Source organism: Haliotis rufescens, unplaced genomic scaffold (genome assembly GCF_023055435.1).
Source record: "Haliotis rufescens isolate VD_foot unplaced genomic scaffold, xgHalRufe1.0.p SCAF_62, whole genome shotgun sequence".
Taxonomy (NCBI): domain Eukaryota; kingdom Metazoa; phylum Mollusca; class Gastropoda; order Lepetellida; family Haliotidae; genus Haliotis; species Haliotis rufescens.
The window spans coordinates 850,303-863,078 of NW_025964353.1; the positions used below are offsets into that span (position 1 = coordinate 850,303).

Here is a 12,776-nt window from a genome sequence, read left to right on the forward strand (position 1 = left end):
TCACCGACAGCCACATTCAGAGGCGATCATGTCTTCGTGATGACGTACAACGACTTCGCCATCCTCCACGTACATCATACTGAGAGGTTCCAGTTTGGTAGGGACACAACAAGGGGAGGGAGCGACGTTGGAACGCTTGCTTCTCATGAGTGACTGCAACATGGCGTGGTTGGTGGGTTTGTGGCGGACGTCGATCGGGGAGGGACAGTTTCCGTGACAGAATTTGGAGTTGAAGCGTGTAGGGTGGATGATCCACTGTCCCCAGCCGATTGTGTTGAAGTCCACGTCAAAATCGTACAGACGACAGCCTTGTTTCTTTCCTGCCTTATTCCATCTTCTGTTCTTGCGTCGACGACGTCTGATTATGTCAGGTGCAGATCTCTTACCACGCGATGCGCTATTCATCAATCCATCGTATGTAGACTGCTCTTCAAACAAAACGTTTTGAAGAAAGTCCTGATTTTCCAAATACAAAACAAGTAAGTTTTCATAGGCTTCGGATGTTGTTTTCGAAAGAAGTCGGAAGAAAGTCCGCGGCATTTCCACATGAATGGTGACGTCACCGTGGTAACCGTTGACCCAGGCAGTGATGGCTCGACTGATGTCAAAAACAAAATCTTCACGGTGTGTAGTAGGTTGGACTCTGATGGTAACTTTTCTTGCGATCTTCTTTCCCTTGAAAATGCTGACATTGACCTTGTACTTCTTTAGAAGGGAGAGAGCGCGTGGGCACCGGAACTCAGCTAATCGGAGACTCTCGTCCTTAGGCAGACTAGGTATCTTGAACGAAAGGCCAACTCTGCTGCTTTCATTGATTTTACTCATGTCTGAAATAAGAAACAGGATCATATTAAAAAGTAAATAAAAAGGTGAAGCATTTTTCCAAAATAGATTCTTGTTTGGAATCAGAAAGATATTTTCCGGGTTTGTATTGCACATCTACACACCAGTCAGTCTGGTGTTAAGCTTACCTTTAGCTGCGAAGCTCCTGACAGTGTCGACTTTCATAAAATCAGCTGTTTTGAGCTTTCTGCCTGCTGCTGTTGCAAGTGGTGCCCCCTTTTGAAGAATATTAAACAATCGCAGCATGAATTTGGTTGAATCCTTTTGATAATCAACTGTATGACTCAGTTTGCTGACAAAAGGGGATATGTCTGCAACATGTTTTCCCTCATTCCGGTAAGTGTGGGGTTTGACTTGAAAATCCTGGTTTAGCCATTGTTTGGGTGAAACTAAGCGACGTGCTCCAACATTGGCAAGATATGTCAGAAATAAAATGGCGATTTTACACTGCGACATTTTCTGATAGCTGGATTGATTTTTTAGTTTGTCAGTGTAGGATGCAGAAATGCAAGCGATGATGTGATAGCTTCAGTGTGGCGTTATATACCAGACCCTACTACTTGTGTAAACAAGACAAGTGGTAACATAATGGTCGGGTGTTGGCGAGGTGTCCATATTCCTTCAGGCAAAGATTATAATCTGTCGTAAGGACATGTCGCGTGCATCAGATCTAGTTGTAGCTTCTTCATGTAAAATAACACCTTCTGGTTACATCACTACATCATACCTTTAATGCAAGGTTTTGAGGAAAATAACCTAATACTTTGTGAAATGAAGAATTAAACACACATTAGCCATACATATTCTGATACCTCGGATACTTTAAATTAGTAATTAATTTTGCTAATGTATATTCCCATTTCGTGAAATGTCTACTTTAAAAGGTAATCTTATGACAGTGGAGAGACTTCTTGGACTTTGTATATTTTCAATTTGTTTGATTTTACTGTTCAAATATGTACTTATACGCTGTTTCTCATAGATATAAAATATATTCAATATTCATAGATAAACAAGGATTTCGATATCCATTCACCAGACAGGGACGATCATCCCCAATCCACAGTAACAAGCCCGTCTCCCTGTCTCATCTGACTGTCGAACAATCACTGTCTGATCCTGTCTTCAGGATCACTCTCATCCCGCTAATCTAAGCTTATTACTGTTGTCATTGGTTTAAGAGAACAACTCGTCAGGTTCAAGAGTAACCCATTACACGCGACAGTGAATGTTCATGGAACGGATTACACCTTTGTTTCTTTAGATTGCAGAGATTTTACTTCACTCCTATCCTTTTCGCAAACATTTACGCAGTATGTAAGATCAATATAAGCATAGAAAGTATCACTACCTACATATCATTTGTACTTTTCCCTAACAGGAATATTTCCAAGATTGGTATCTACACGTTGGTATCGTCTGTAATATAACTACATTGTGTTTGTTAAAGTAGACACAATTTATGGATAACAACTTCTTGGAAAGGCGACGTTTCGGTATACATACTTATATTTATGTTATGTGTGTTACCTTCACTCCAAGTTCATTTACGTTGGAATCTAATGATTCACTTCAAGATATCAGAACACATCTTCTCGTAAGGAAACTGTACATGGCATATGCCGATCACATATAGAATATTGTTTTTGTCTGATCCAAACACACACACTTTCTTCCGTTTTAAATGACGAAGGAAGTGTATGGGTACATGTCATGAAACGAGATTGTCTATCATCAAAACAATACAAAGATCAATTATTTTAAATCCTTCTCAGCTGAGTGTTTATCAATATCCCGACATGTGTTATTGCGGCAATGTTGATGACGAAGTCGCCATGCATGTCAGACACCACAGTCAGCATATGCAAAAGTGTCAGACAGTTAGCATGTCTCCTGTGCTATCATCATTGCTATTTGGCCTCTTGTTGTTGAATCAATATGGTGAAAGTGAATCAAAAGACATAATTAACTTCTTGATCTGTGAAGAATGAATAGTTTGTACATCTCTGGATATAACCAAAGTCGTTATTTTCTGATTGGCTCTATTAGAATTCCAAAGTGGATTCCAATTTTCAGCTACTCGTTATGCTGAGAGTAACTGAACTATTTCAGAGACAAACTTTATATAATTTGTTAAAATCACTGCTCCTTGAAAATAAAATATGTTCAATGTAATAACATATCTGTTCCAAACCATTTGCTGAATAGCAGTAAAATCATATTGCGTTGTCTATTTTCCGTTGCAGTATGCTCTTTAAAACAACAGGAATGGAAGACACTCATTTGAATGAAGAACTATTGTTTTTAGCGTATTATGTGTAAGCATGAGGATATTTTCACCATAAATTATCTTGAAACTAATTCCTAAATGATGTATCTTTTAATTTCTACTATTGATAGTGAAGTAGGTTGATACATTTACGAAAAGGTTATTATTAGATTTAACTCTACACACTGTATCAGAAACACTCCATTAATTCGTTCTGCTGTTCAACATAAAGGCAACGTTAGACGCCGAACAACAACCATCATTACTTGTAACAAGCCTGTCTTCCAGTGAGTGAGTGAGTGAGTATTGTTTTACGCCGCTTTTAGCAATATTCCAGCAATATCACGGCGGGGGACACCAGAAATGCTGTCTTCCAGACTCGTCTAACTAGAATACTCATAGTCTAACCCTGTTAATGATTAAACTGTTAAACTTTTCCACTAATAATCTTTTCCAATCGATGTTCTTGTTGGTGAAATGAAAACAGTTCATCACACTATTCTGTCAGAGATTGAAGACATTTTTATTGGTATTTACAGAACTGACTTTGAGGCCCTTCGCGATCTACATGGGTTGACTCAGTCGCTTGTAGTTGCAAGCAAAAATATTAAAGTGACAGTACAGCTATTTGAGAGTGTTTATAGGAATATCGAAGTTGGATGTAAACATGACAGGGAATATTATTAGGTTCAACAACTTCTTTATTATTCAAATACATGTACATCGTTCCATGGCTACTTCTTGTCCCTTCACCTGATGAAGTTGTGTATGTTCAATAAAGAAGTTGTTATCCATAATACTACTCCTTGTCACGAGTACATGTTTTTGAAAAGAAACCACAAACAATAATTTATATCGAGGAACTAAAATGCCGTCACAAGTACGCGTTCAACTAATTTAACGATTGTGAGGTGCATTCAAATGTTGCTGGAATATGTCTTTTACAATCGTTTATGATGGAGTAAGCCACATAGACTGAAGGGTTTATCTTTACATCGTGAGTGCAAAATGTTCTTTGTACCACAAGAGGTACACATTGTACAGTGTATTATCAGAACATGTCCAAGACAGATGGAACAATTAACCAGTGAAAGACAAAGCATCAAGACATTTTATCAATTCAAGTTTATTAGTATAAATAATAATAGCACTGATACGTTTATCACATGGCATTCTCAAACCTCTCAAACGTTTTATGCTTTGGTGGACGTCACCGACAGCCACATTCAGAGGCGATCATGTCTTCGTGATGACGTACAACGACTTCGCCATCCTCCACGTACATCATACTGAGAGGTTCCAGTTTGGTAGGGACACAACAAGGGGAGGGAGCGACGTTGGAACGCTTGCTTCTCATGAGTGACTGCAACATGGCGTGGTTGGTGGGTTTGAGGCGGACGTCGATCGGGGAGGGACAGTTTCCGTGACAGAATTTGGAGTTGAAGCGTGTAGGGTGGATTATCCACTGTCCCCAGCCGATTGTGTTAAAGTCCACGTCATAATCGTACAGACGACAGCCTTGTTTCTTTCCTGCCTTATTCCATCTTCTGTTCTTGCGTCGACGACGTCTGATTATGTCAGGTGCAGATCTCTTACCACGCGATGCGCTATTCTTCAATCCATCGTATGTTGACTGCTCTTTGACAAAAACGTTTTGAAGAAAGTCCTGATTTTCCAAATACAAAACAAGTAAGTTTTCATAAGCTTCGGATGTTGTTTTCGAAAGAAGTCGGAAGAAAGTCCGCGGCATTTCCACATGAATGGTGACGTCACCGTGGTAACCGTTGACCCAGGCAGTGATGGCTCGACTGATGTCAAAAACAACATCTTTATGGTGTGTAGTAGGTTGGACTCTGATGGTAACTTTTCTTGCGATCTTCTTTCCCTTAAAAATGCTGACCTTGACCTTGTACTTCTTTAGAAGGGAGAGAGCGCGTGGGCACCGGAACTCAGCTAATCGGAGACTCTCGTCCTTAGGCAGACTAGGTATCTTGAACGAAAGGCCAAATCTGCTGCTTTCATTGATTTTACTCATGTCTGAAATAAGAAACCGAATCATATAACAAGTAAATAAAAAGGTGAAGCATTTTCCCAAAATAGATTCTTGTTTGGAATCAGAAAGATATTTTCCGGGTTTGTATTGCACATCTACACACCAGTCAGTCTGGTGTTAAGCTTACCTTTAGCTGCGAAGCTCCTGATAGTGTCGACTTTCATAAAATCAGCTGTTTTGAGCTTTCTGCCTGCTGCTGTTGCAAGTGGTGCCCCCTTTTGAAGAATATTAAACAATCGCAGCATGAATTTGGTTGAATCCTTTTGATAATCAACTGTATGACTCAGCTTGCTGACAAAAGGGGATATGTCTGCAACATGTTTTCCCTCATTCCGGTAAGTGTGGGGTTTGACTTGAAACTCCTGGTTTAGCCATTGTTTTGGTGAAGCTAAGCGACGTGCTCCAACATTGGTGAGATATGTCAGAAATAAAATGGCGATTTTACACTGCGACATTTTCTGATAGCTGGATTGATGTTTTGGTTTGTCAGTGTAGGATGCAGAAATGCGAGCGATGATGTGATAGCTTCAGTGTGGCGTTATATAGCAGACCCTACTACTTGTGTAAACAAGACAAGTGGTAACACAATGGTCGGGTGTTGGCGAGGTGTCCATATTCCTTCAGGCAATGATTATAATCTGTCGTAAGGACATGTCGCGTGCATCAGATCTAGTTGTAGCTTCTTCATTTAAAATAACATCTTCTGGTTAAATCAGTACATCATACCTTTAATGCAAGGTTTTGAAGAAAATAACCTAATATTTTGTGAAATGAACAATGAATCACATATTAGCCATACATATTCTGATACCTCGGATACTTTAAATTAGTAATTAATTTTGCTAATGTATATTCCCATTTCGTGAAATGTCTACTTGAAATGGTAATCTTATGACAGTGGAGAGACTACTTGGATTTTGCATATTTTCAATTTGTTTGATTTTACTGTTCAAATATGTACTTATACGCTGTTTCTCATAGATCTAAAATATATTTAATATTCATAGATTAACAAGGATTTCGATATCCATTCACCAGACAGGGGCGATCATTCCCATTCCACAGTAACAAGCCTGTCTCCCTGTCTCATCTGACTGTCGAACTATCACTGTCTGATCCTGTCTTCAGGATCACACTCATCCTGCTAATCTAAGCTTATTACTGTTGTCATTGGTTTAAGAGAAACAACTCGTCAGGTTCAAGAGTAACCCATTACACGCGACAGTGAATGTTCATGGAACGGATTACACCTTTGTTTCTGGAGATTGTATAGATTTTACTTTACTCCTATCCTTTTCGCAGACATTTACGCAGTATGTAAGATCAATATAAGCATAGAAAGTATCACTATATACATATCATTTGTACTTTTCCCTAACAGGAATATTTCCAAGATTGGTATCTACACGTTGGTATCGTCTGTAATATAACTACATTGTGTTTGTTAAAGTAGACACAATGTATGGATAACAACTTCTTTAACACTGGAAAGGCGACGTTTCGGTATACATACTTATATTTAGGGGATGTATGTTACCTTCACTCCAAGTTCATTTACGTTGGAATCTAATGATTCACTTCAAGATATCAGAACACATCTTCTCGTAAGGAAACTGTACATGGCATATGACGATCACATATAGAATATTGTTTTTGTCCGATCCAAACACACACACTTTCTTCCGTTTTAAATGACGAGGGAAGTGTATGGGTACATGTCATGAAACGAGATTGTCTATCATCAAAACAATACAAAGATCAATTATTTTAAATCCTTCTCAGCTGAGTGTTTATCAATATCCCGACATGTGTTATTGCGGCAATGTTGATGACGAAGTCGCCATGCATGTCAGACACCACAGTCAGCATATGCAGAAGTGTCAGACAGTTAGCATGTCTCCTGTGCTATCATCATTGCTATTTGGCCTCTTGTTGTTGAAACAATATGGTAAAAGTGAATCAAAAGACATAATTAATTTCTTGATCTGTGAAGAATGAATAATTTGTACATCTCTGGATATAACCAAAGTCATTATTTTCTGATTGGCATTATTAGAATTCCAAAGTGGATTCCAATTTTCAGCTAGTCATTATGTAGAGAGTAACTAAACTATCTCAATAAAGAAACTTTTATATAATCTGTTAAAATCACTGCTCCTTGAAAATAAAATATGTTAAATGTAATAACATATCTGTTCTAAACCATTTGCTGAATAGCAGTTAAATCATATTGTGTTGCCTATTTTCCGATGCAGTATAATCTTTAAAACAACAGGAGTGGAAGACACTCATTTGAATGAAGAACTATTGTTTTTAGCGTATTATGTGTAAGCATGAGAATAATTTCTCCATAAATGATGTATCTTTTAAATTCTTCGATTTATATTGAAGTAGGTTGATACATTTACGAAAAGGTTATTATTAGATTTAACTCTACACTCTGTATCAGACACACTCTATTAATTCGTTCTGCTGTTCAACAACTTCTTTATTATTCAAATACATGTACAACGTTCCATGGCTACTTCTTGTCCCTTCACCTGATAAAGTTGTGTATGTACAATAAAGAACCTGTTATCCATAATAATACTCCTTGTCACGAGTACATATTTTTGAAAAAAACCACAAACAATAATTCATATTTAGGAACTATAATGCCGTCACAAGTACGCGTTCAACTAATTTACCGATTGTGAGGTGCATTCAAATGTTGCTGGAATATGTCTTTTACAATCGTTTATGATGGAGTAAGCCACATAGACTGAAGGGTTTATCTTTACATTGTGAGTGCAAAATGTTCTTTGTAGCACTAGAGGTACATAATGTATAGTGTATTATCAGAACATGTCCAAGAAAGATCGAACAATTAACCAGTGAAAGACAAAGCATCAAGACATTTTATCAATACAAGTTTATTAGTATATGCATCAGATCTAGTTGTAGCCTCTTTATGTAAAATAACACCAACTGGTTACATCACTACATCATACCTTTAATGCAAGGTTTTGAGGAAAATAACCTAATATTTTGTGAAATGAACAATTTATCACATATTACCCATACATATTCTGATACCTCGGATGTTTTAAAATTTTTAATTAATTTCGTTAGTGTATATAACCCTTTAGTGAAATCGCTACTTTAAATGATAATATTTTAACAGGGAAGAGACTTCTTGGATTTTGTATGTTTTCAATTTGTTTGATTTTTCTATTCAAATATGTACTAGTACGCTGTTTCTCATGAATATAAAATATATTCCATATTCGAACATAAACAAGGATTTCGATATCAGTTCCCAGACGGAGGCTATCATGCCTCTTCAACAGAAACAAGCTCGTCTCCCTGTCTCATCTTACTGAGGTTCAAGAGTAAGGTTCAAGAGTAACCCATTACACGCCACAGTGATTGTTCATGGAACGGATTATGCTTTTGTTTCTCTAGATTGTATAGATTTTACTTTATTCCTATCCTTGTTCGCAAACAGTTACGCAGGATGTGAGATCAATATAAGCATAGAAATATTTCCAAGATTGGTATCTACACGTTGGTATCTTCTGTAAAATAACTAGATTGTGTACGTTACCTTTACTCCAATTTCATTTACGTTGGAATCTAATGATTCACATTAAGATATCAGAACACATCTTCTCGTAAGGAAACTGTATGTGGTATAAAGATCACATATACAATAGTGTTTTTGTCCGATCCACACACAAACACTTACTTCCGTTTAAAAGGGCGAAGAAAATGTATGGGTACATGCCATGAAACTAGATTGTCTTACATTTAAACATTATAAAGATCAAGTATTTTAAATCTGTCTCAGCTGAGCAAAATGTTTCGACATGTGTTATTACAGCAATATTGATGACGAAGTCGCCATGTATGTCAGACACCACAGTCAGCATATGCAGAAGTGTCAGACAGTTAGCACGTCTCCGAGGCTGTCATCATTGCTATTTGGCCTCGTGTTGTAGAAACAATATGGTAAAACTGATAATCAAATGACATAATTGACTTCTTGATCTGTGAAGAATGAATAATTTGTACATCTCTGGATATAACCATAGTCATTATTTTCTGATTTTTCTCCATTTAGAATTCCAAAATGGATTACAATTGTCAGCTAGTCGTTATACTGAGAGTAACTAAACTATCTCCACAAACAAACTTTAAATGATTTGTTAAAATCACAGCTCCTTGATGAAAAGAAAATAATATGAAGACGCTCGTTTGAATTTGAAACTATTGTTTCATGATAACGTATTATGTGTAAGCATGATAATATTTTCTCTATACATTATTTTAAAACAAATACCTTAATGTATCTTTAAAATTCTACGGTTCATATGAAGCAGGTTGATACATTTACGAAAAGTGTTTTATAGATTTAACTCTGCACACTGTATCATAAATACTCCATTTATGCGTTCTGCTGTTCAACATAAAGGCAGCACCAGACGCCGAACGACAACCATCATTACTTGTAAAAAGCCTGTGTTCCAGACTCGTCTTACGAGAGTAGTCTCACCCTGTTCATGATTTAAGTGCTAAACTTTTCCACCAATAATCTCTTTCCATCGATGTCCTCGTTGGTGGAATGAAAGCAGTTCATCACACTAGTCTGTCAGAGATTGAAGACATTTTTATTGGTATTTACAGAACTGACTTTGAGGCCCTTCGAGATCTTTATGGTTAGGCTCAGTCGCTTGTAGCTGAAAGAAAAATATTAAAGTGACAGTACAGTTATTTGAGAGCGTTCATTGGAATATCGAAGTTGGATCATGGGCTACTCCTTGTCCCTTCACCTGACGACATTGTGCAAGTAAAATAAAGAAGCTGCTGTCCATAATAATACTCCTTGTGATACGCGTACATGTTTTTGAAAACAAAATGAATGAATAATTTATATTTTGGAACTTATCCAGGTTACATCTTCCCGTTTGAACCGCAAAACGTTGCAATCAATGTTACATGCACGTTCATACGTTGATGGCGAAGCAGTTGCAGTTTATTAATACTGCTGTTTAGTGGTGTAAAGGTTCCTTCACGTTGTATATTTAGACATGCTATCACAGCTTCATGTGATTCTAATCCCTTACATATTCATGTCTATTTTATTCTTGAAGATGCATGTACTTGTATGCATCTCTTGATTAGACATGAACACTTCAACATTTCTGTAGTTTCGATATTGTTTTCATGTACATGCATTTTGCATTCTACATCTATCAACATGTTGTATTTCATAATTTCTGTTCATAATTTGACGAATTTGCTGCAACAGGTAAAATTATCCATACAGTGACTCCCCATTACACGGAAATTGGTTAAAACGCACGAATTTGCTGGGAACGAAGCCGTTCGGATGAAACGGGTTACATTCTATAGGATAAAGATGACAACTGATGATAAAACAACTTAAAGATTAAAGTATTTTGATGTTCATGATAATGTTTGAATATTTTCTTCAATGTATAAGGGGCGGTGAGGCTGTCTAGTGTTTTAAGCGTTTGCCCAAAAATGAAAACCCAGATTCGGTTCCCTTTATCGGTAAACTATGTAAATCTCATTTTTAGTATTCCTCGCCTTGATGATGCTGGAATACTGCTAAAGGCCGTGTAAAAATACACCCACTCACTCACTTACATGTATATGTATACTCCTCAAGAATATGAACTTGCTAAAACTGAAAGGACATTATTGACTTCTTTGTTAAATAAATAATTGGCACATCCATGAATGTTTTACAAATTATTAATAACTTATTGGTGTTATTGGAATTCCAAAATGGATTAAAACTGTCAGCTAATCACTAGCCCAAGAACTAATAAACATTGCCTTCATTGCCGAAATATATATTATAATGAAATATAAAGAGGTTACAAATACAAAGTTTTCGCCGTATCCATATATAATTCGTCTTTCCGGACGTTTTTTACAAGGAATCGCACCATCCGGAAAGAAAGGGTTTCACTCTTCACAATTTTACTGCCGACAATGATTGATCGTTGATTAATTCTGCCGAATGTCGCTGACACCACATTCGTTGACGCATATAGAAAACATGGTTAGGATATGGCGTGTGAAAATCAATTTATGCTTCTCAACATACGTTAAGGTTTTTTTATTTCGCTTGCTGCAGACATGTCACTTTCACTGGTGGCATCTTTGTTAATCTCCTTTGTGTCAAAGGCATGCAACTACTTGTGCTAATCAGGTTATCATGATACACTTCAAGAGTGTTGTCTCATGATAAAAATGAGGAGTGCGCTCTTCCTATTTATCACACCTATTTTAAGTGTGAATAAGAGAATTCGTATGCATTCCATGTATTGCATTGAAAAGGTAATTTCAGGTGACATGCAAGCACAAACTAACTAGCGTTGGTAACGTATGACCGATGGAAGGTGAAGTGCAATCGAAAGTTGTACGAGTATGTATTTTCTAATTGTTTATAAAAGAGTAACCTCCTTGGACTGACTAGTTGGATGTATCATATTTGAATATAAATTGTTCTGTGTAGCGCTAAAGAAATAATATTACGATGATTCAAGAAAGATAGTTGGGTACAGTGTAACATTTATTACAAACGATCCATTTCTTTTACATGAAGCAAATCAGTATCTACAAAATAGCACCATTGTATATCTATATATCACAGTTACAATTGGCCGTGCCAAGGTGTCATGACACAGATTGGTTGTTTGGCAGCTGATTACGATCAGAATTCATGACATAGTCCACTGGTGTTCATAGGAGACGTCAACGTCATCGACATCCACATTCAGAGGCGATCACGTCCTCGTGATGACGTACAACAACTTCGCCATCCTCCACGTACATCATGCTGAGAGGTTCCAGTTTGGTTGGGACACAACACAGGTCGGGAGCGGCGTTGGAGCGCTTGCTTCTCATGAGTGACTGCAGCATGGCGTGATTGGTGGGTTTGAATCGGATGTCGATGGGGGAGGGACAGTTTCCGTGGCAGAATTTGGAGTTGAAGCGTGTCGGGTGGATGATCCACTGTCCCCAGCCGATCGTCTTGAAGTCCACGTTAAAGTCGTACAGACGACAGCCTTGTTTCTTCCCTGACTTGTTCCATCGTCTGTTCTTGCGATCTCGACGTCTGCTTGTGGCATGTGCTGATCTTTTAGCGCGTGATGCTATATTACCTAATCCATCAAAAGTGGAATGCTCTTCGACTTTGTAGGTTTCCAAAAGGTTTTGAAGAAAGTGGCGATTTTCCAAATAAAATACAAGTAAGTATCCATAAGTTTCGGATGCTGTTTTCAAAAGAGTTCTGGAGAATGTCCGTGGTATTTCCACATGAATGGTGGCGTCACCGTGGTAACCGTTGATGAAGGTATTAATGGCTCGACTGATGTCAAATACATAATATTCACCCTGTGTAATAGGTTTGACGCTGATGTTAGCTTTTCGTGCGATATTCTCTCCCTTGCGAATGATGACCTTGACCCTGTACTTCTTTAAAGGAGATACAGAGCGTCTGCACCGGAACTCAGCTAATCGGAGACGTTCGTTCTCAGGTAGACTAGGAATCTTGAACGATAGCTCGACTCTCTTTCTTACATTCTTTTGTGTCAT

General features: G+C 37.6%; 3 protein-coding genes across 3 annotated transcripts; all 3 read right to left on the minus strand.

Moving 5' to 3' along the window:
• Positions 1-1,984, minus strand: LOC125375909 (nodal-like). Its single transcript, XM_048386913.1, has 3 exons — positions 1,940-1,984; positions 972-1,059; positions 1-827 (listed from the first exon to the last, which is right to left on the minus strand). Exons 1-3 carry the CDS (start codon positions 1,982-1,984, stop codon positions 1-3), a joined length of 960 nt encoding a protein of 319 aa, XP_048242870.1.
• Positions 1,985-4,322: 2,338 nt separating this feature from the next.
• On the minus strand, positions 4,323-6,305 carry LOC124114000 (nodal-like). The gene is made up of 3 exons (XM_046474512.2): positions 6,261-6,305; positions 5,293-5,380; positions 4,323-5,149 (listed from the first exon to the last, which is right to left on the minus strand). Exons 1-3 carry the CDS (start codon positions 6,303-6,305, stop codon positions 4,323-4,325), a joined length of 960 nt encoding a protein of 319 aa, XP_046330468.2.
• A 5,634-nt stretch (positions 6,306-11,939) lies between these two features.
• LOC125375910 (growth/differentiation factor 6-A-like) lies at positions 11,940-12,776 on the minus strand. Its single transcript, XM_048386915.1, has one exon. It carries the CDS (start codon positions 12,774-12,776, stop codon positions 11,940-11,942), a length of 837 nt encoding a protein of 278 aa, XP_048242872.1.